Source organism: Peromyscus californicus, unplaced genomic scaffold, assembly GCF_007827085.1.
Source record: "Peromyscus californicus insignis strain IS unplaced genomic scaffold, ASM782708v3 Scaffold_13__1_contigs__length_99412109, whole genome shotgun sequence".
Taxonomy (NCBI): Eukaryota; Metazoa; Chordata; class Mammalia; order Rodentia; family Cricetidae; genus Peromyscus; species Peromyscus californicus.
Window position 1 is genome coordinate 61,080,121 of NW_026294424.1, and position 23,946 is coordinate 61,104,066.

The 23,946-nt window shown below is 47.4% G+C and overlaps 1 protein-coding gene across 11 annotated transcripts in view; it reads left to right on the plus strand.

Annotated features, from left to right (window-relative positions):
• The window catches only part of Limch1 (LIM and calponin homology domains 1), a 321,480-nt gene that overhangs the window by 292,106 nt on the left and 5,428 nt on the right, over positions 1-23,946 (plus strand). For 5 of the 11 annotated variants that reach the window (XM_052735049.1, XM_052735052.1, XM_052735047.1 and 2 more), the window contains 10 exons: positions 2,669-2,709; positions 4,174-4,254; positions 8,683-8,775; positions 9,659-9,763; positions 11,513-11,637; positions 13,499-13,629; positions 14,783-14,906; positions 16,600-16,686; positions 18,085-18,193; positions 20,689-20,791. In XM_052735049.1, coding sequence (XP_052591009.1) covers positions 2,669-2,709; positions 4,174-4,254; positions 8,683-8,775; positions 9,659-9,763; positions 11,513-11,637; positions 13,499-13,629; positions 14,783-14,906; positions 16,600-16,686; positions 18,085-18,193; positions 20,689-20,791 — 999 coding nt within the window. The remainder of the gene's footprint in view (positions 1-2,668; positions 2,710-4,173; positions 4,255-8,682; positions 8,776-9,658; positions 9,764-11,512; positions 11,638-13,498; positions 13,630-14,782; positions 14,907-16,599; positions 16,687-18,084; positions 18,194-20,688; positions 20,792-23,946) is intronic. The other 6 variants (XM_052735048.1, XM_052735054.1, XM_052735056.1 and 3 more) reach the window with 2 other exon arrangements.

The following is a 23,946-nucleotide window of genomic DNA, read 5'->3' on the forward strand; positions in this document are numbered from 1 at the left end:
GCATTTGACACAAATCTTTCAGCGTTACAGTCCTGAAAATAATTAATAAAAATAAAACTCACAACTGGGTCAACCAGTTGGCCATATTTAGACATTGTAATTATGTTCCATTTCTAGCACTTTATAACTATGTAAATAAGAAATATAGTTAGGATAAACATGTAAGCCTTATCAATTAGTCTTGATGGCTTATATTTATATTTTTCATCCCCCATTAAACACAAGGCATTCTGATGTTGAGAAACTGCTATTGAAGTAAGGAACTTTACTTCGTGCTTTGTCCAACTTGAATAATTTAAAAAATAAAAATTCATGGCATTGGAGTCTTTCAAAGGTCATTCTTCAAAGGAGAACTGGATTTGGCAGGCGCTCTGTTGTGACATGTGGATCATGAACTCTGTGACTTTTAAGTGTAGTGCTGGAGATAGAACAGCTGGGTTTACATTCTCGCTCATCGAGTTCTTAGCTGCATAGTTTTCCCCTTTTGGTTTTCCCTGTGGGCTCAACTATCACCCGTCCAGTAGAAATAACCATACACTGGTTTTTAAGAGAATTGGATTTAGCAATTATAGAATTATAGCAGTAAGGGTGGGAGTATAGAGTCAAGTGCTAGGAAGAAATAATAAACTCTTCTGGAATGCTTTCAAAAAAAAAAAAAGAGGAGGAGGAGGAAAATTAAAGCATTAACAGGACAGCGACACAGCTTGAAGCAATAGTTCTCAAACCTGAGTGTGTGCCCGAGCCTGCAGGACTGGGGCCAAACCCTCAGGGTCTGGTTCTGTAGATCCGGCCAGAGGCTCCGTCTGTACTTTAGCAAGGCCACATATCCAGGTGATGTGGCAGCCCAGGAATCCCAACCTGGAAGCCACTGGCTGGAAGTATTTATTTAAATGGTGCCTCAGAGACATTGCTGATGGATAGGAAACTGGCTGTCGTGCTTCTTTAGACTCCACAGAATACAGGTCTTTCTGGAAGCCAGGGGCCTCTAACAAGACATGATTGTCTTTGGAGTGTGGTGGGAGAAGTGCTGGGTTATGACCCAGATATGAGAATTTGGTACACATTGAAGTGGCTAGCATGAATTCCAGCATCCAGTCCAAAGGAACTAGAATCCCTGGGGCCACACCTCATAAATTCTCTCTCCCCCAGAAATTGGGGTCTTCCCAAATTCTTTAAAGTCATCTATTTGTAGATGCTCACAGGCCACTGCAGATCTGCCTGTCAACCCAAGTAAGATTCCACAGGCGCCCCCAGGCACACGCATGTGCATCAGTACAGTCTTTCAACACTGTGGAAACATTCATAAAATACACTTAAAGCTGACAGACTGCCTTGATCCAACTCTCTGGAAACAGTCAAGTTATGCCAAAGTTATGTTTCTGTAAAACACGGGCTTGAACGCGCAGTGTCCGTTGCTCTGAGAAGGCAGGTCGCAGAGCCAATGTGTAAGGTGCAAATGTTTGCCAGTAGTTCTGTCTGCTTGGTGCACCACAGGCTGTCACAGACGTGTACTTGTCTGTATGTGTGACAGGAAGCCAGCCACATCATCGCCCCTTCATCAGGTGGGATGTGGGTAACATCACGATCCCACCACACATCTCCACCGCCCTCTTATACTTTCCTAAAGTTGCTCCTACACAGCATACTGCTGCGTCATCGTGACCTTTAACCCTTCAACCATCTCCCCACTAAGTATGGGCCTGGAAACTTGCACTCGGCACCCACAGCAACAGGAACACAGACTGCCGGGTTCTACCGCCCATGGTCCGTAGGGTCAGGTTTGACGTGTATTCCGGTGAGCGGTGAGCGGTCTTATGTTAGAGTCGTTCAGTTCCCAGCTCGACTCCGACTGACCCTTCTTTGACAGGTGGGGATGTGTTCTCAGCTCTCACCCGGTTTCATGGATTTCTGTTTATTCTATTTTTCACCATCTGATCTAGAGGTGCCTAGCAGTGCCAGTGTCCCGCTGAGAGTTCAGAACTCTTGGCGACGGTCCCAGTTTTTCTCCCGGTCAGGTAAACGACATACTGGGTCGCTGCCTTTCCTTTGTGTAAAAATCCATGTTGGGGCAGCCGGTGGTCTCTGTCACTGTCTTCATCTCCGACTTCAGATACTTGAGAGAAGAAAGATGCTTGCGGGTGACACACAGTTAGCAATGAGCTTGCTCTTTGATGTCCGCACGGTGGCACTCAAATTGGGAGGGATTTCGCGGACCTTTATATTGGTTTCTGAGATGCCGGAGAAAGAGCACCATCCACCTGGCTCTTTACCACCCACGTTCCCCGGGAAAACAAAGATTAGACTCCATGGCCACCAATGTGGTGTCCTCTTGTTAACTGTGTCACTCTCTGGGTAGCACCTCTGTGTGGGACCTCTCCATGCCAGACAGTAGGGTACCCGCTCCCTTCACTGGAATGCAAGGTGTACCAAGAGCCAGCACTAATGGCTTAGTCATCGCTTCCTAGAGTCTAGCACCTGGCGCTACTTGGTGTGTCCCGCTCCTCTTTCCTCTCGGTGACGGGCACACCCTGCCGCAAAGCTCTGCTTTCCTGTGGTTTCCTAATGCTGCCGAAGTTAACACAGGAACTACACTCGTGGGGTCCAAAGACCACCACGGCCGGAAGCCACTCACACTGATGCCTTCTCTTCTGTCTTTTATTCTGTCTAGCTGATTCTCCAAGCAGTGAAAAGTCCCCTGTAACTACACCTGTAAGTAGACCCTCTTAAAGAGCTAAGCCGTGCATTTACAGTGATTTTTAACTTATGTTTGATCTTCTTAAAGAGTATTCAACCAAAACTGAGATTTAAAAAAAAATTTTTTTATTTTGAAACAATTTGATGGTTCCTGGTACCAAGATTGTAAAGTCATAGATCATCATTCTATGAAGTCAGTATCCTGCCCTGCCTGGAAACAAAGCATCTTTGTATCCTTGAGTCCGGGTTTACTAGCATAGGACACTGGAGGTAGTTTATAAATCCTCCTTAATTAATCTTCCTTGACTGTGCAGTGAGGTGCAAATAGATTTCTTTTAGGGTTATTGTGAGCCTTACTTGAAATCATCGTACAGTTGCCGCTATACGGTGCCTGATACAGGAATGATCCCTCCCTCTCCAGTGACCAGTCCACGATGCTTACCATAGCCAGTACCACCTAGTATCTACAGGCAAATTTGCTCCTTTGGTGGCCATGTAGAATGGACCACCGCTTGTCACCTAGCCTCAGTATCTCCCACCACATTTCAGAACTAGGAACCACATGTGAAAGTTCAATCATACACCCATTCTGGTAACCCCAAGTTTCCTGGAAACTAAGAACCCCAGAATGACTATAAAGCTGGTATCACCACACACATCTGAAGAGGATGATGTAAGCCATTGACTCCCAAGGTTGTCAAACTCTTCACGTGCCCCTGGAGGGGGTGGGGTGGAGAGGAAAAGGCATTGTAGAAAGATGGACTGCTGTTTCCTGTTTGGGGAAGGTAGAACAAGCGAAAGAATCGGTGAATTCAGATGGAAAATCCAACTGCGTTCTTGTTTGTTCTCAAACCTGCTCAAACCTTCTCGAAGGATTTTGTTTGTTCTCGGTGTTGGGTGTGAGTATTTATTATGCTGGCCTCAGGGCTGGGGCTCTTCTGACTCCTCTTACCTCTCAGAGTGACATCAATCCACTTTGGGGGAAGCTGCCATAGAAAGTAGTAGTGGTATACAGGCTTCGCTTTGGGTACGGCAGTCAGTAGTCCTTAGACAGTGCGTTTCTCCTGGTGTAAGCCAGAATTAGCATCATGCTCAGGAGCATGGCTGCTTCTAAACTTTTCATGCTTCTGAGAGAAATGGAGCAAAGCCTTCTCGGTCCTGTGGCTAGTCACTGTGTGTTTCCATGATCCATAAAGAGGCACAGAGACACAGAACCAGCCTGGCATTTGGGAATCAATGTAAAGAGAGAGAGAGAGAGAGAGAGAGAGAGAGAGAGAGAGAGAGAGAGAGAGAGAGAGAGAGAGAGAGAGAGAGAGATTAAGTCGGCCACCAAAGAGGGCATTTGGATATATGAAGATTTATTTCTACGTCCCTTGGGTACCATGTTGGAGGCTAATTGTCTTCTCTTGCTCTGGCCGGCCCTTGAGGACCTGCCTAAGTTCTGATCACGGGGTTGCGTTCTTTGTTTTTCCGGAGCAGTTCAAGTTCTGGGCGTGGGACCCGGAAGAGGAGCGTAGGCGGCAGGAGAAATGGCAGCGGGAACAAGAGCGTGTGCTCCAGGTAGGACCAGCCTGCTGCCTTCCCTGTGTTCAGTGACTGTGCACTCTGAATGTCTGTCTGTCTGTCAGCAAGAGTGTGTGCTCCAGGTAGGACCAGCCTGCTGCCTTCCCTGTGTTCAGTGACTGTGCACTCTGAATGTCTATCTGTCTGTCAGCAAGAGTGTGTGCTCCAGGTAGGACCAGCCTGCTGCCTTCCCTGTGTTCTGTGACTGTGCACTCTGAATGTCTATCTGTCTGTCAGCAAGAGCGTGTGCTCCAGGTAGGACCAGCCTGCTGCCTTCCCTGTGTTCCGTGACTGTGCACTCTGAATGTCTGTCTGTCTGTCAGCAAGAGCATGTGCTCCAGGTAGGACCAGCCTGCTGCTTTCCCTGTGTTCCGTGACTGTGCACTCTGAAGGTCTGTTGCATTGAATAGATTTTTAGCACAGGGAACATGGAATCCAATTCTCAGAAACTCGTGAGTCTCTCGATGCTTTGTGTCCAGGCAACAATCTTGTACCTGCTTGTTCCTGCGAACAGGTCCAATGATGAAAAGGAGTAGGGAAAAACCTTCACATTAATACTTTAAAAAAATGTATCTCTAAACAGTGATTAAGGGTCAGTCTACCCGGATTCATTACCTCCTTAGCCACCAGTTCCCAGTTCAAGAAACAATGAGAATGAATTACCCAAAAGATACTCGACAGCATTCAGGTGGAATGAAACTTGATATCAGTCTAATTCCTTCAACAGAATTTTCACTCCATGTTTCAGTGAAAGCTGATAATGGTCAATTCTAGAAATATTTGGAGAAGAAATGTAACATGCTTCCACTTGCCTCATACCCAAAGTGACCTAGCGACCTTCAAAACTGGCCTATTTATATACTTGGGGTGTGCTGGGGACACATCTGAATAGCCAGTTTTTAGTTGAAGAGGTGAAGGTTCACAGAGGTCGGATTAACCGCCTGATATCACATGGCTGATAGGTGCCGAGCCTGGGCCCGTCTAAGTCTGTACAACTCTAAATCTATGCTGTCTCCACTAGACACCCGGACGCTCACCTAGAGAAAGTGTAAACCTCATTAAACGGGGTGGCTCCCTGCTACTCCAGAACTGAAGCGCGATGTGATTTATTCTATTTTCTCTTCAGATTTTTGTCCTGATCCTTTGCCCTGATTGCCATGGGTAAGGGAGTGGGTTCTGTGGTAAAATCAACTACTTGGATTTAGCTCTGCAGTTCAGCTTGGTGCCTTTGAAAAATTCAAAGGGTTAGGCCTTGATTACTTACGTGATAGTAAGAGCCTCAGAATTCCCATTCTGAATTTTGACAGTATTCTGGAGTGGGGGGTCATTTGTTTTGATTTGGGAATTGGCTTTGGTTTCTTCTGTTTGCTTGTTTGTTAAGACTAATTACTAGGTGACCCTGCCTGGTCTGGAATTTACAGAGACCCTGCCGCCTCTCTCCTGAGTGTGGGATTCCAGCATGCACCACCATGCCCAGCTTCTGCACGGTTTAGTTCCGATAATAAGTTTTTACTCATCTCTCTGGCTCCTGCCATGGTTCGGCCAGCAGTGCTCTGCTAGAATTAGCAAGAACGCCGGTCTCCAGAAGTCCCCAGAAAAGCTTTTTGCACCTAAGTCATAACAGCCACTCTCTGGGGACAATTCAGTGCCTGCCTTCCCCCTCCAGAGAGACACGCAGTCCTGTCCTACCTTCAGACAGCTGACAGTAGCCAGTCAGTTCCAACCAGTGTTGGCACGTCTGTGCACAAGCCCAGGTCTCCTTTGTCTGCTGTGAGGACACTATCTTCAAGGGACCAGTTCTTATTTCAAATATTGATTTTAATCTTCATATACTCCTATATTTTCCCAGTCAGCTGATAGGGACTCCCTGCATATTTTTTATGTCATTCTTATTCCAACTGTTTTATTTTCTCTCCGAAATGGTGACAAGTATTACGCCATTTCTGAACACAAGGATGGAAGTTTGTAGTCGAAAGGTTTCTCCAGTCTCACCTAGCCCCAAAGTCCCACAGCCGCTTATTAAATAATCTTTCAGAGGCTTAATATTAATTACCAATTGCATGGCCTATGGCAGGCTTCTTGCTAGCTAGCTCTTATAACTTGACCCATTTCTATTACTCTATAAGTTGCCACGTGGCCGTGGCTTCCCGGTGCTTTCACATCTTGCTTCTCCTGGTGGTGCTGGTTTCTCTCTCCTCTGCTTTTCTTCTTCTTCTTCCCTCTCTTCAATTTTCCACCGAGCTATAACCTGACTTGCCATAGGCCAAACGGCTTTATTTATCAACCAATCAGAGCAACACATATTCACAGAAGTTCTCACACCAACACTGCCACGGACTGGCCCATCGGGGGTACCACGACCGTAGGGGAACCAGGGCTTGGGTAGTCAGGAAGGCAAGGATTCGGCGAGTGACAGACAGACAACACACTCAGAAGTGGTTTGAATCTGCTGCAATTTTACTTCTGTATATCAGTAGTTTATATACAGAAAAGAAAACTATCAAGTCATACAAGGAACAACAAGAGCTTGGCAATAATTCAATTATATCATCTTTAAAAAAAAACAGCAAGCACACAATTATTAATCGGCACTAGACATATCCCTTCACCCCCAAGAACTTTATGACCCAAAGAGCAGTCTGTGTTTTTTAAACTTAGTACAGTCCCTAGACTTGTGAAGGCTTCTTTGCGGTTGTAGCTGTGTCCTTCATCTTTATCTCAACTGCTCTCTAGTTTAGTTTATTATGCACTTCTACTGTTCTGGTTCTCATGACCCACTTAGCCAGTTTGGATGTTGCAGACCCTCCCTAAGTCTTTTTTAGTTTTTTACCATATATCTCTTCAGTTGGGATTCCTAAAGGATTCCTAGTGGGTGAGTGTTCATTCCCTAGAAGTGCCTGAACTATTATACTTTCTTTATCTAGCGGCTTGGGGTCTTTAAGAAATAGCTCATTCTGCTATATCTGATTAAGAGCCATGCCTAGCTTCCCCTTTCCTCCATAGTTCACAACCCAAGCATTCATTAATTTTGGCTGTGCTTCATAGATTAATTAGAACATTATCAGAAAAGCAGTTATACAGAACCCATAGCCCAGGGAGCTCATGATCCGTGAAGCACATCTCCTTCGAGAAGGAGGCATAACATGGGCACTCTGCCAGGGACCTCCAGGGAACTTAGTCCCATGGGACACGTATCTCCCGTCTGCTATTATTGACATAATTGTTCATGTCACACGGACGACACTGGAGTTGGTGTGGCACAACACATTGTAAGGGGTGGTATAAAGGCTCTTTTGATTCAAGTTACTGTGAGCTGGGCCTGGTACCTCATCTCGTTGCCATGGTGATAAGCAGAGTGCTTCTGCCTCTCAGCTGATGGTTGTCTTGAGCACTTTGAACTTTTTCTGCCTCTTATAAACTTAGCAGGATTTTATAACCTTTTATTAAACTTCCTTAGCAGCAGTGTTGGTTGGTTTTGGCTTTGATTGGTTGGTTTTTGCGGGGGGTGGGGTTCAAACCCAGACCATGGCACATGCTAGGCAACTACATCCCCAGCCCAGAAATATATTTCTATTAGTGAAATAACAAAATTCACCTCTTGGACAGTGGTAGTACATGCCTTTAATCCTAGCACTCGAGAGGCAGAGCCAGGCGGATCTCTGTGAGTTCGAGGCTAGCCGGGTCTACAGAGTGAGATCCAGGACAGGCACTCAAAAAAATCACCTCTGAAAGGCTCAGTTGAGGCAAACTCTATGTATAGCCTACCTAGCACCTCCCAATCTCTTGAGGGAGATTGTTGATATTTTTTTTCATCTTTTATGAACAAAGGTCTATCTGAAAAGAAATTCTACAAAACATAACAGCAGAAATCTGGCTTCCCATGGGATTTTAAATGTCTATGTTAGTTACTTTTCTGTTTCTGTGTTAAAAAAAAAATACCCTGATGAAAAGCAAGATAGGGAAGAAACGGTCTATTTTGGCTTATGGTTCCAGAGGGCTACAGCCCATCATGGTAGGGAAGGCGAGCCGCGGGAGCTGGAGGCCTGCCTGGCCCTCAAGAAGCAAAGTGGTCACGTTTCATTCACACACAGGAAAGCAGAGAGAGAAGAGGAAGGGAGACTGGGCTATAAAACCGCAGAGCCCAACCCCAGTGACATACGTCCTCATCCTAAAGGTTCCAGACCCTTCCCAGACGACACCACTAACTGGAACCAAATGTCCACATACATGAGCCAAAGGGGGACATTACTCATTCCATCCCCCACACAGACCAGACTTGTGTGCATAATACCCAACATTTTTTTTTTGATATGCGTGCGTTAGATTCCAAATGTTCACTCTCAAAGACTGTGTTGCTCTAGAAGAGGGGAAAACACCCCGGTGATGAGTGCGATGGTCACTTGTTCTTTGGACATCCCATGACAGGAGAGGTACCAGAAGGAGCAAGATAAGTTGAAGGAAGAGTGGGAAAAGGCCCAGAAGGAGGTGGAGGAAGAGGAACGCAGGTACTACGAGGAGGTAGGAAACCGCCAAGAGGAACGTGACCCGTCCCGCCGTTCCGCAAAGTCTGTCTCCTCCCTTTGCGTCTGCAGCACGTGCTGGTGGTGGGTGTGTCTGACACTCTGTGCTCGAAGTGGGGTCCCTTCGGTCTCTTGAAAGAGAACCACATCATGCCGGTTCCAACAGACCACAGTACCCCTACACACACACACACACACACACACACACACACACACACACACACACACACCCCACGTGGATTGTAGGAGGAAGGGATTGAACCATGTTCAAGAAGCCGCTGTAATCACATCTGTTCTCCAGTCCTGTCTGACTCTTGATCTGTCTTAGGTAACGTAAACACAGCGACGTGTTACTTTGTGTGTGTGCTCCCTTGCAGCAAGAGTGTTTGGTAGTAATGAATTCATTTTGAAGGATAACTTTAGCACTGAAGCTACATGCATCCTCACTGTTGACTCCGCTACTGCACCGTGCTAGAGGAATTTGTGGAGGAGAGCTGTCCTGGTAATGTTTTAACAACACGGACAGGCCACATCCCAGAGTTTGGAGGAGGCTATCTAAAGTGTCTGTTATCTGAAATTTGTTGTCAATATTGTTGGGAACTTTACCTTCAGCAATAACTTAACCGATCAGCTCCACAGTAGTTTTTCTTAATTGTGTTCTTCCGTGACACTAATTAAACTTGGTGTTCGTAAATTCAGTACAAAGTTCTAAACTGCTGCCCACTTGGTGTTAACTTGATTTGTATGGAAAAATAATTTTCCTAATGCCCTGCTTATCTGTGTATGTTCTGATGAGTTTTCTTTTCCCGGAGTTCCTTAATGTATTTCTTTCTCTTGACAGATTTAATTTTTTTTTTCATTTATCCCCGCCTTTGCCCTAGGAGCGTAAGATCATTGAAGACACTGTGGTCCCATTCACTCTCTCCTCAAGTTCTGCAGACCAGCTGTCTACTTCCTCCTCTGTAACGGAAGGCAGTGGGACACCGGTGAGACCACTGTTGAAAACCGAGTTTGACGTCAGTAACCTCAACAGGTTTCCCATCACACTTAGTAACTTAAAACCGGAGTTGGCTTTTCATCCCAAGCCACAGCAGCCCCTACACTGCTGTCGCCAAACCCTAAGCTCCCTCCACAGAGCAGGAGTCATTGCCCTGGCCAGATCTTCCCAGACAGACTGGCAGGATCTCCAGGAGTAAAGCCATGTGCTGGAACCTTCTCTCTGCCTGACTCAAGCATCACTCTTCCCTCCACAGCCATGCGCCCCTTCCCCACTGTGCCGTGCATCCCTCTGCATCATTCTGCAACAGCAGGCATGCCCCCAATGCATTCCCTCCCCACTGTGCCGTGCATCCCTCTGCATCAGTCCACAGCCGCAGGCATGCCCCCAATGCATTCCCTCCCCACTGTGCCGTGCATCCCTCTGCATCAGTCCGCAGCCTCAGGCATGCTCTCAATGCATTTCCTCCTCACTGTGCCATGCATCCCTCTGCATCAGTCCGCAGCCGCAGGCATGCCCCCAATGCGTTCCCTCCCCACTGTGCCATGCATCCCTCTGCATCAGTCCGCAGCCGCAGGCATGCCCCCAATGCATTCCCTCCCCACTGTGCCGTGCATCCCTCTGCATCAGTCCGCAGCCGCAGGCATGCCCCCAATGCATTTCCTCCCCACTGTGCCGTGCATCCCTCTGCATCAGTCCGCAGCCGCAGGCAGGCCCCCAATGCATTCCCTCCCCACTGTGCCGTGCATCCCTCTGCATCAGTCCGCAGCCGCAGGCATGCCCCCAATGCGTTCCCTCCCCACTGTGCCGTGCATCCCTCTGCATCATTCTGCAGCAGCAGGCAGGCCCCCAATGCATTCCCTCCCCACTGTGCCGTGCATCCCTCTGCATCAGTCCGCAGCTGCAGGCAGGCCCCCAATGCGTTTTCTCCCCACTGTGCCGTGCATCCCTCTGCATCATTCTGCAGCAGCAGACATGTCCCCAGTATATCCCCTCCAGCTGCCATAAAGTAGCTTCTTATCCCCCCAATTCCACATGAACCTGATGTGTCTTTGAGGGTGGAGAGAACCTGTAAAGGCTGGTCAGCCCCACATCTCCCAAGTAAAGTGATGGGGGTACTAGCTAGAAACATGCCAAGACGTGTAAAATAGCTCAGAGGCCATCTGTCCTTGAAGTAAGCAGTCCCATGACTTCATTTTGTTGGGAAAGGGGGGTTTCTGGACCCATCCCTTTTGTGATAATTTCTAGGAAGATCTCAACTGCACATTTATTCCAAGTGTTTGGAAATCCTTGAGCTCTGTTAGTTTAGAAGACTGTTTTTTGAACTGTAGACAGTGGGACGGGTAAAACAGGGTCAGTGCAGAAGTAGAAGAGCAGGGTGGCTATAACCAGAACACACTGTGTGCGTATGTGCAAGCCACAGTGAGTCTCATTCACTGTACAGGAAGTACATAGTAATAATTTCTTTAAAGTTAGAGCAAATATGGAAGAAAATTTTCATTATTCAAAGAAAAGAAAGGGAAAGGATTGTGTTTCAGGTCATCCATGGTCAGATAGAAGTCATTGGGGGTGGGTTTCAGAGAGTCCGTGGTCAGATATAAGTCACTGGGGGTGGGTTCAGAGAGTCCATGTCAGATACAAGTCATTAGGGGTGGTTTCAGGCAGTTCACGGTCAGATAGAAAAGTCATCTAGTGTCTTTAAAGATTATATTCAAAATGATCCCAATTTTTCTATCAGAATAAGATGGACTTGGAAAGCTGTCAAGACAAAGAAAAAGAGAGAAGACAGAAGCCACCTTTCCAGGAGAACGACAGTGACTCGTTGCTCAAGGCTAGGGAAAGTGGTCCACCAGAGGAGGACAGGTATGTGCCCATCCCAGACCGTCCACGGGAATTTCCAAAGCTGAGCTCTGCCATTCCCTCCCAGGAAGGTGGTCCTGCTGCTTTAAAAAGATCTCTAATGATGCAGTCCGTGTTGTTTAAACATGCTATAACAGCTCTGAAGTCTGTGTCCTTGTGCTCTGGAATATATGGACTTAACAGGCAAGGCCAGTTGTGAAGAGAAAAAAGGAACATAAATTTGAGGCTAGCCTTGGGTACATAGTGAAAGCATACCTCAAAAAAAATTAAATATAATAGGTGGAGAGATGCTCAGAGGATAAAGTCACATGCTACTCAAGCCTGGAATTGAGTGTGATCCTAGAAAGCACATAAAGGTTGAAGGAGAGACCCAAGTCCACAATCATCCCCTGTCCTCCACATACATGGTGTGGCATGAGCACACACATCATACACATATCACATGATTCAGTTTGAATGTTTTAATAATGATGTAAAAAGTTTAATAAGGGAGACCTGTTTTAAATAAAGAAAATAGTATAAATCATCAAAGAAGCTTGTTGTTGACCCCAAACCTCAAGCTTTCAGTTACTTGAAATAGAGGATGTACCAGAGAGGAAAGATGTTGAAGTCCTGAGTCTCACCTACCGTGGTTCACTGTGGACCCGAGCATGGCCGTGGGTGTCCTCACTGATGTGAGTGGTAATGTGAAGGATAACCAATTTGTCAGAACAGTTGTGGGTGGTCACCTCATGCATGAACTCTAGGATGTTCCACGGGAGATCCAGAAACGAACCCAGAAGCCCCAGAACACACAGAGTACCTCAGACTGGAGCAGACTCTGGGCTGCAGGTTATCAGTGCACCTCTTGCTTAACCTGGAAGGAATCTACAGGAAGCCCAGGAAGTTGGCAGCATCCTGCTTAAGAAACAGATGCTTGCCTCAGGGGCGTGAGATCCCAGATAGGTGTCAGCAAATACACATGCACCTATAACACATGTACAGCATCCCAGAGGGACCTGAAAATGAGAAAGGTGTCCGGGTGTCATAGATGGGTCAAGGTGAGCAGTTGGCTGGGAGCAGGGTTCTGGGGAGGATTTGCACTCAGTGGGCTGCTGGCATCGGACTCTGAGCACCAAGTCTGACTGGCAGGGCATGGCCTGGAAGAGCAACTCTGTTTCCGGGTGACACTACTTCAGAGTCTGGGGAGTGAGCTGTTAGGAAGGTTTGAAGGATCCCGAAACACACCCGTGTGCCTGCGTGATCATTCACTAGTTCTCCAAACAGGCCCTGCCTGTGGATTTGCTGTTTGCTTTCTCCAGGCTGGTCTCATGGTCACCAGAAATGGTGCTTTCATCTCCTTAAGGCTGAGGAAGTAACCAAGGCTGCAGAGATCCCAAGTGAAGTGGTCCCAGTGATCTATTTATCTGTTTATTTTTAGATAGTATATCTCTTTGCTGCCTAGGCTGGCCTTGAACTCACTGTGTAGCCCCGTTTGGCCTCGAACTCCCGATCCTGCTGCCTCTGCCTCCTGAGTGCTGGGATTACAGGTGTGCTTCACCATGCCTGCCTTCCAACTGAAACTTATAATAATTGCTCTCTTGTGAAAATGTGGGAGCTTCAGGTCCACTCCCTAGAGGTACTCAGCATGAAGAGCCCAGTGGGCAGGGAGGACCCCAGAAACGATCATTTCTTGACTTTGTTAAATAGATGGGCACTAAAAATGCATAGTATTGTATAATGGTTTTAGTTTAAAATAAAAAGAATAAACAGTCTATTCCTTTCCTTAGATTGCAATTGCTAGCTCTGTGTCCCTGGGTATGGAAACAGTAGGTTTGATCTGGTTGCTGTTATCTCTACTCTGAAGTATGTTTCTTTGTTTTAGCATTAGCAGCCTAACTCAAGGGCCCTCGGCTCACTCTGAAGAGTCCATGTCAAAAGGAATCCATCTGGACCAGCAGCCCGAGGCTGAGGCTGGGGCCCCACACTGTGTTACAAGCCCACAGCTAGCTCAGGGTAAGAACGGGCCAGCAGCTGGAGGCAGAGGCTGCGCCCCCCCCCCACCCCACACACACACACACTATGGTACAAGCCCCCAGCTAGCTTAGGGTAAGAATGGACCAGCGGCTACACATACACACACACACACACACACACACACACACACACACACACACACACACACACACACACACACTATGGTACAAGCCCCCAGCTAGCTTAGGGTAAGAATGGAGAGACAAATCCCAACATTTAAGTTAACATTTAAATCCTTCATGCTGTCCAGAGCTGACCTCTGCTGGTGGCAAGTTTCTCTCTAAGAGCCCCATACCCTAGCTTCTGTTAAATACGTAACACATAAACTCCCACCGTGTGACCAGACTCTACACGAGGTCATCGGGGTCTCAGTGAGACCTGAACAGTTCTTAGCATTTTACAGAATGGAGGCTTGTGGCTCCCGCAATGACCCAGCAAGAAGGGGCTGCCACTGACCCTGATGACCTGAGTTCACTCCTTAAGACTCATGGAGTGGAAAGAGAGAAGCGTCTCCCAAAAGGTGTCCTTTGGCCTTCACACACACACCCCTGTGGCATGTGCTTTACACACACACACACACACACACACACACACACACACACAAAATAAATAAATGTAATTCTTTTTAACTTAAATGGAGGGGCTGGAGAGATGGCTCAATGGTTAAGAGCAGTGGCTGCCCTTTCAGAGGACCCAGGTTCAGTTCCCAGCTCCTCTATGGCAGCTCATAACTGTCAGTGACTCCATATCCAGGGGGATATGACGCCCTCGTATGGCTTCCATGTCACTGCCTGCGTGTGGGGGTCACAGATGTACGTGCAGGCAAAACACCCATACTCAGAAAATAGAATTTTTTTAATCAAAGGATGACTGTACAAAAAAAACCTTTAAGTTATCAGAAACCGTGCATTCTTCAAATGTCCCAGTTCTACCACTGAGCATGACCCCGCCCCAACCCCCAAAATCCTCTTGAGGGGTAGACTCTGCCAAACCAGACTGGGATACGTGTGCAACACGGCCCACCTAGGATGGCTGTGAGGACCGGAAGCCATCGGCGCTTTAAAGGGCGGTGTGTTACCAGGTATCAAAGTGACTTTGCTGAGCACCGTTTATGTTCCTTCCTTGGTCTTAGATCCACCTCAGAGTCCTCAGGTATCAAACCCATCATCACACGTGTCGGAAGATGTGAAGCCCAAAACCCTGCCCCTGGATAAAAACGTTAATCATCAGATTGAGTCTCCGGGTGAAAGGCGGAAGTGAGTAAATGGGAAAGACGGAGGTGGGATTCCTGTGTCAAAACAATTGTATCGACTCAGATGGGGGAGAAGTGTAAGGTGGCAGCAGCATTTTTGTGCTTTGTCTCCATTTAATCATTTTGAAGGATATACTTGGGGATAATAGGTATTTAAGCGTTTAAAACTCTTCCTCTCAGTGAGCCTTCCCAATAATGTCACGAGGTTGATAATCCCAGTTTTCAGATGAAGAATTTAGGGAAGTTACGTAACTTGCCCACAGAATCTGACTGGTGACGTGTTTGAGGAATATACAAAGGGCTCACAGCTTCAGACCACAGTTAAGCCGCATCACACTTACGCCATTCATTCCTTTAGCAATCATTCCACTTGGATCGGGACTGTGTGGGTTCAGAGTCTGTCTGCTGCCGCCTACCTACCCGGAACCTTGGGCACGGGTCTTAGTTTCCTCATTATCAAGTGGAAATGAGACTGGTACCTTCCTCAGATTCCCAGGCCTGGTAAATACCCAGCACTGCAGTGTGGGTCATGAGCATGCCCGTTAGCTTCCCTTCCTCCTTGACACGGGATTGAAGCGCCGCTGCCTCTCTCTTGGGTTGCTCCGGTTTTCATGGCTGGGTATCTGTGGCACCGGGATCAGCAGGAGCTCAGATGGCCTGGATGAGATTACTCCCAGTGGTTACTGGGGTGCTTCTCAGCCTTTTTGTTCTTTCAAGCCACGGTGCTGACACTTGGAAAATGTGACTTTTGGAGGAGACAAGTGCCACCTGAGGTGGGAGGGCCCGGTGAGCAGGGCCTCCAAGGATCTCATCCTCAAGCAGCCAGGAGACAAGGGACTCTGCCTCTGTCTGCCTCGGTGGGCTTCTTTTCCTTTCCTTGGTCTTTTCTGTAGCCTAACTGGTTCTTCACTCAGGAAACGAGCTTTTCAAAACTGAAAACTTGATCCCACACGGGGCTGGCTCCTAAGCAGCCCCTGCCCCCGGGTGACATGCTAGCAGCATCAGATGGCGGCTCTTCTGATTTCTTGTGACCTAATGAGTGATAAAGGGTCTCAGCGCCACCCTTCATGGCAGGAACCGTGGCACTGAAAATTGCTTCCTGTTTGCTTGAGTGGCCACGTGACCCCAGCTGCGTGATATTTGTTATTTGCAAGGTCTTTGCCATAAAGCAATTTTTTTTTAAATCTCCCCTGAACTTCTGGGCTGCCCTTAGGAATCTCCTCCTCTGTCTTTATTCATCTTTCAATCCCACAAAGGCCGTAGTTTTCATATTAAACTCGGCATGCAACAACAGCTTGCTCCGCAGCGTCGATGGGTAACAGCCCCGTAACAGAAGTGAAGGAGAATTCACCAGTATTCTCCTTTCTAAGCAGCAGTACCACTAAGGTTTTCATTTTACATACGTGGGCATTCCTGCCAGATGTAATTGCTACTTTTGTTCCAAAAAGACAAAAATAGACAAAATCCAAGCGTGGTAGCACATGTTCCTAACCCCCACTTGAGAGGCTGAGCCAGGAGGAAGAGGAAGCTTCAAGCCAGCCTGGGCACCATGGTGAGACCTTATCTCAAAACAAATAAGCAAAGACGCCAGGAAGAGACTCCTTTGTGGTCCTTTTGTTTTAGTTTTAAGCTAAAATGTCTTCTATTGTGGCTTCTGTTAACTTCTTGTAACTGTGGGCGCCTTTACCATGTTACAGGAAAAGCCCTCGAGAGAACTTCCGGGCCGGGCCCCTGTCCCCATGTTCTCCTACCCCTCCTGGCCAGTCGCCAAACAGGTATAAGAGGTCAGCGAGCCTTTCGGAGGCTGTTTTGTGGTCCAGCACCTAACGGGCCTAATTCTGGCCAGATGAGTGCTTGCCAAGTGATGCTGAGAGGCTTATCATCCTCATCCCTCACCCCTCATCCCCAGAGAGGGGAGGAGTCAGGAAAACATCTCCATCTGCCTGCAGATTCATCCGCATGGGGTAGAAAAAGTCAGCTGGGTGGTGCTGGCCGTGGCCATTAGGTTTTAATGACGTCGTGTGGAACAGGCAATCTAATAATAAAGCCCACCAGACAGCTGGTGGGCTCCTACAGCAGGGCCTCTGCCTCCGAGATGATCAGCCCTCCGAGGGTAATGGGCTGCTGGCTCCTCCAGAGACGCGAAGAAGCTGGGAAACAAAACTTCATCCTCTTCCGGCTCTCCCGAGGTCTCTGGACATTAGTCGGTCCCCATGATATCTTTCAAAGCTGCCTGGGTGTCTGTCGGTCACAGGCGCTAATGACTAAGGGCTCAGTGGTTTTCATTGATAGAGGATTTCTCTTCATGGCTAGAGAGAGGGAAATCTTAATTGATGGTGTTTGATGAGGCCAGCTCTTCCTCCTCCGACGTCTGTCCTTCTGTTTCCTCTGTCCCTTTGTGCAATGCATACTTGTGAATTTCTCCTAGGGCTCTGCAGCAGTGGGCATCATGGGAACGTTGTCCTGAGAGGACAGCCCTGTGGTGGCAGGTGGGCAGTTGACCCTGCCCTCTCCCCTGGTGGGACCTGCTGAGTTTAGCCCCTGTGGGTGGACAGTGTCCAGGGCTGTAGGTAGAGGCAGGCCTTGGGTTCAGTCCCAGGAGGTTACGATATAGACAGAAAGCACGTACCATTCCTGCAGACGGTGTTTTTTCTGGAAGACACAGTAGAGATAGAATGGCCAACCCTTTCCCTGTGTAGATAGAAGGGAGACCCAAGGCGAGCCCTTGATGGCACACCATGACTCGGAGGAGCAGGGACCCAATCCCTGAGGCCTCCACAAGCGTCCCCCTCTCCCATGACAATGGACTCTTTTAAAGGAAAGGCAATGGAGACTGCTCAGGCCACATTGGGACCTTAATGAAGCTAAATCTGAGTGTCTTTGTAGGACTTCTGTAAACATGATACGTATGTTGAATCATCTCAAGGTGCTCAGACCCAGCACATTCAGCACCACGCCATCCATCACCCTCAGCTTAGGCCCTGCTGGCAGTGTATGGCTCTGCTTAATTCTGTGTTCATTGTCAGTGTGGGATCCTCATTTTATTCATGGTTTAAGCATTTTTTTAAAATCCATGTTCCCATTTTTGCATGAGGTTGCCTGTTGCATGAGCCAAGGTTCTCACTGTGTCTTTTTTGATTGTTTTTGTTTTGTTTTGTTTTTTGTTTGTTTTTTTGACTCAGGTCTATAAGTGGGAAGAAGCTGTGCTCCTCCTGTGGGCTTGCTTTGGGTAAAGGAGCCGCCATGATCATCGAGACCCTGAATCTCTACTTTCACATCCAGTGTTTCAGGGTATGTACGCAGCACTCTCCTCTCTGAGCTGATGTCAGGGGTTAGGTCGTGTCCTGTGCTGAGAAATCCCTCCTGTAACTTTGCAACCTCTCCCCGTGTGGTATAGGCAGATGTGTGGGTCAAGTCCAGCCTTAAGGATACAGCTCAGCAGCCCTGAGTCTCTCTGGGAAGAAAACTCCTTCTAGAAGAAAAATAGATCTGTGCAATTTGTCTTTGCATACTTCTGTTGCTGACAATGGATGTTCCAAAGGGAAGTCGGGATTGAGACCCTGGGAGACAGCAGGGCCTCAGAGTCTGTGGGGCCTTAAGGATTTATTTGAAATAGTTTTGCTGTTCTTTAACTCTTACAATTTCCTATGACAAGGTTTTAGGTGTTGCCCTAGTGGAATATTTCCTGCCCAGTGAGTGGCAGTGGCTAGCTGTAAGATTTCAGTGTTCTGAGAGAGCATGTCTGTCACCTTAGATGGTGGCCCCCTCTGCGAAGCCCTGGGTTAAGTCTGTGGTTCCGTTGTTGCTGTTCCTTGGTGTGTTTTGTTTTGTGTGAAACAAGGTCTCGTTGTGTAGCCCAGGCTGGCCTCAAGACCCTCACGGTCCTTCTGCCTCAGCCTCCCTAGGGCTGAGATGACTAGCACACACCACCACATCCAGCCAGTCAGTGGCCTTTGCTGAAGAATCCCAGGTAGCCTTTCTGAGTCCTTATTGTTCATTATGCTGTGTTAGTTACCAGCTGCTGTGATAAACAGTGAGCTCCATAAGAGTAATGATTCTGGCCGGGCAGTGGTGTTGCAAGCCTTTAATCCCAGCACTCGGGAGGCAGATCTCTGTGAGTTCGAGGCCAGCCTGGTCTACAGAGTGAGATCCAGGACAGGCTCCAAAGCTACATAGAGAAACCCTGTCTCAAAAAACTAAAAAAAAATAAAATAAAATAAAAGAGTAATAATTCTGTCTTCCTCAACGGCCACGGTTTTCCTTTGCATCTACAGGGGTAAGTATCAATGAATACTTTAGATGGACTAGTACAGTGCACCAAGGAGCCTGGCTTCTTTCTAATGCCAGGTCTCCTGCTACTTGGGGGCAGGGGAGACGGTCATACTTGGTGTGCTATCAGATGAATGAATTGTACTCTATCAGCACACCCCAGCCTCTCTTTCGACTCATGAGCACCTTTCAAGTGGATGTAATTGATTTTGAAGCCAAGCCTCTCTCTCTCTGAATATCTGAGTCCTCTTTTCTCTACATGATGCTACTACATTTTCTTTTTCTCTTTGGATTTTGCCCTCTTTCTCGTTGGTAGCATCCTTGGCTATGCTATCCTTGTAAGGGATGAAAAAAAAAAAAAAACCAAAAAACCCTCCCTTTGTCCCTAGTGTAAGAAGCAGTCAGTGGAGTTCACAAGTCAGACAGAACGCAGTGAAATGCAGGTCTGCCTGTTTGCTGACTGTGTCCCTGGGACCTGGCTAGTTTAGAGTATGGACTAGAGGCTGCATCTGAACCTCTGCAAGGGGCTGGCACCTGGAGGGACCCCCGTGCCACCTCCTCTGCTGCAGATGCCTCCTGCATTTCATTTCTGCTCTCAAACTACTCGGCTAATGGGGGTTCCATACCCGGGGAATTTATTACCCTGAGTACCACGCCTCTAATGTGGAACTAGACCACCGAATGTGTTCCTTAGTAATTCTCTGGTGGGATGTTCCGGAAAGCCGAGATTATTAGTAGTCAAGTACCAACTGATGTCCATTGGCTGCATGTTTGTTTAAAACCAGTAGGGTGTAATATGTTGGAAATGGTCCTTCTATCTCCGTTGAGAAATTGTGCATCGTAACAGTAGAGCAGGGCTCTCAAGTCACTGCAATGTCACTTACCAGGTTCCCAACCCCAGGGCAAACCAGTTAGTGTCTCTCAACCTGTGTCCTTCTCTGTAAAATACAGGCGTTAAGATAAAATGGTCAAAATATATTTTACTTACTGCCATAAATTGGCTTAGGGTGCCATAGCTAGCCCATAATAGATGCTCAGTGAACAGGGAGCTCGTGGGAGTATCCCAGCGTGCGTCACATAAGCAGTGTCTTAGTTACGGTTCTGTTGCTGTGAAGAGACACCATGACCAAGGCAGCTCTTACAAAGGAAAGCCTTTCATTTGGGGCTCACAGTTCCAGAGGATGGTAGAGTTCACGGTCGTCAGTGCAGGAAGTGGACAGGCATGGGCCTGGAGCAGTAGCTGAGAGCTTTGCATCTTGAACCACAGGCAGCAGACAGAGTGAGACCCTGTGCCTGATGTGGGCTTTGGAAGCCTCCCAGCCCACCCCCGGTGACAGACCTCCCTCCAACAAGACCACACCTCCTAATCCTTCCAAAGCAGTTTACCACCTGGGGACTAAACATGCAAACAAATGAGCCACTGGGGCTGTTCTCACTCAAACCACCACAAACAGTCAGCAGCAGGTTCCAGACACGGTTCCCTAATGTCATAACTTCTGTCCCCTCTCTCCTTGTAGTGTGGCATTTGTAAAGGACAGCTCGGAGATACAGTGAGTGGGACGGATGTTAGGATTCGCAACGGTCTCCTAAACTGCACCGACTGCTACATGCGATCCAGAAGTGAGTATGGAGAGAATGTCTCCCCCAGTCACACTTCTTCTGTGGGATTTGGTGCGTGGATTCAGTTATTTTCTGCCTCCAGTTGGCATTTCCTACCCCTGGAAGGAGGATTCTGAGGATGGGGGTCGAAGAAATAAAAAGCCAGTAGGCAGTTGCTCCTCACAGGAAGTTCCTGCTCCGGTGGGCACACGACTCTTACCCAGGAGTGTGTGAGCTCCTCAGCAGGTGGAACCATAGGCAGGTTTGAGAGACCCACCTGAGCATACTGCAGGGACCTTATTGAGGCAGAGGAAGGGCTAGTTTCTGCAGCACTGTCCCCTGGTCAAGCCTGTCTGCAGAGGCCGGCAGCTGCTGGAGGAGGTGGAATTCGGAGAGCAGCTGTCCGGGGTTTGATAGGTAAGTGCCCACTCGGCAACGGCAGAGCCCTCCAGGGGTTTCATTACAGAATACGGTTTTGTTCTTAAAGGAACTTGAAGGTTCATTGAAAGGCAAAATGATAGCTCCTACTTCTCTGGCCCCGCCCACTTCCATACCTTTGCCTACAGTAAGATCTCAAAAACTGGCTGGCTGTGGGTGTTTTATCGGGAGCCACCAGGGGGCGCCGCTGTCTAACTGTTGAGACAGTTTGAACCGGACTGGTTGGTGGCTCGCTGGCCCAGTCCTCATTAAGTAGAGGCGTAAACAGCAGGAGACCTTTTAGTGCAAACTCACCAGTTCCGCGGAAGAAATGGCGTCCGAAATTCAAAAATATTATTTGTCAAAGTCAGTGAAGAAATTATATCACTGGCTCCTAGATTGGAGGATAAGAATAAAAAAAAATTAAATGGTTTTCATTTATAGCTACAGATTCAGTGCATTAAGAAATACAGAGAAATAGATCCTGTTAACAAAATCGAATGCAGATTGTTTGGATCTGTGATAAACCTTGAAGTCATACAGTTCCAGCTGGAGCTATCGTTGAATAATGGGACTGTTGACGTCATGGATTACACATGGCATTAATTGTCAGATTTTGTATCCTATATGAGGTGTATAAGCAGTATTCAGTACATCTCATGAATATGAATGCCTGCATACATAAATGCATACATACACATGCAATGTATAATAATTGTACTTTTTTTTCTTTTCTTTCTTTCTTTTTCAAGACAGGGTTTCTCTGTGTAGCCCTGGCTGTCCTGGAACTCTCTTTGTAGACCAGGCTAGCTTCAAACTCAGAGAGATCCACCTGCCTCTGCCTCCCTAGTGCTGGAATTAAAGGCGTGCGCACGGTTGTACTTTTTAAAACTAGGCTTTTGTGTGTTTTGTTTTTGTGTTTTAGAAAGGAATGCCCTTTTCCCACAGGTTTCAAAGTGATTTCCCCCATCATTCTTTATAAATCTTCTCAACCTCAGCAAGAGGCTGGATTGGAATCATAGTCCCAGAAGGGGGCGCTGTTGGAGTAAGGGACTGTTGACGGAGCACTGTGGAGCTGAATTGCTTTTGTATCTGAGCATTAGCAAAAGATGTCAACAAGCTTGAACCTGCTTCTGGGTGGCAGTGACCCGTTTTTTCATCCAGACTTTTGGGGAGTTAGGTGATTTGTTGCCATTTCCTTTGGAATAAGGCTTCTGGCTGTAGGCTAAGAACTTCCGTTACACATGCAAATATAAAGGGCGTTAACTGTTTTTAATTCCAACTAAAGATAAGAGCCAGAGAATTCCTGGAGCAATTTCTGTAAAAAGAAAGCTATTTGAAGGTAGACTACACATGAGATTTTTTTTTCTTGTTCATAAGGTTTTTTTTCCCTTTTATTAGCACATATTCGTTGTATCAAATGCTAGGTCTCTTTATTCCACTTTCGTATGTGTAGATCCCGTGTGTCCATCATTTTCACATAGAGAGAGAGAGAGTGCTATTATCTTTTCTCAAAATAGAATACTGTGTTTTTTAGAAGGTTAAGAAACACTAAGAAGAAAGCAGGGTGCCCAATGGTTTCTCTGCTCACGGTGTCTGCATCTGTGACATGCAGAAGAATAAACAAGTGACATTTTGAATAGTCCCGAAGCATACGACATTGGAATCCAAGTCTGTCTGAGGCTACCCCTTTCCCGTGGTTTCTTCAGGGCAGGGGTGGAATGGGTGTTTGTGTATTGTACACGCACTTGCACACATGCTTACACATGGGCTTGCACACGGACTTGTACATGGGCTGCATCTAGCTGCATATGTGTTCGGCTTCACTCCACAGATGGACTGGGCTCTGTACCGAGTTGTTATTATAGCTGTGTTCAGCATTGCCCCTGAATGTCTTCTGGGTGGATACTCCGGTTGTGGCCAAACACTTCTGTGAACATCCTTGTGTATATCTGGATGAAGATGTGAAGCCATCTCCAATGGGTAGATGCTGAGCAGAGGCAACATTGTATTAAAAGGCATGAGCTTTTGACAGCTTCAGACATCTTGCCTGATTATTATCTGAAAACAAACGAGTCCTCCGTACAGAGTGCATGGGGATCCTCCCTCTTCTTCTCTGCTGATAGCAACTCTTCAGATGATCATCTGTTAAACTTTTACCCCTGGGCTGTCAGTGTAGCTCAGGACAGAGTGCTTGGTTAGTGTGCATGAGAACCAGCACCAAAAAAAGAAGAAAAAAGGAAATGGAAAAACCCACTCTGCTAGGCAGGGAGGAGCTTGTATTCCTTAGATATGTAGCAGGTGGGTATGGGTTTGGTGTAAATGTGTGTGCAATATATGTGTGAGTGGAGGTCGGCAACACATGTGTTCCACGGTCACTCCTCATCATACTTTTTGAGACAGGGTCTCTCACTGAACCGCCAGGTTCACTGTTTCAACTGCCCTGGCTGGTCAGCGACCTCCACAGACCCACCTGTCTCTACCCCACTCCCCAGTGTTGGAATACAGACATGCCACTACCATGTCTGGCTTCTGTGTGGACACTGGGGATCCACACGCAGCTGGTTGTATGTACACACTTACCATCTGAGGCTTCCCCTTAGCCCCAGAGGCGTATTTTTAATTCTGAGTTTAAGCCTCTTTCCCTGTGTGGTTTTTTTTCCCTCCATTTGTGTTTATTTTTCTGTAATGTGGTTCTCTGTCCTTTGTTCCTCTGGCCGGAACCTGCTCTGTTGAAGGACTTTGCAAGTTAGACGTTT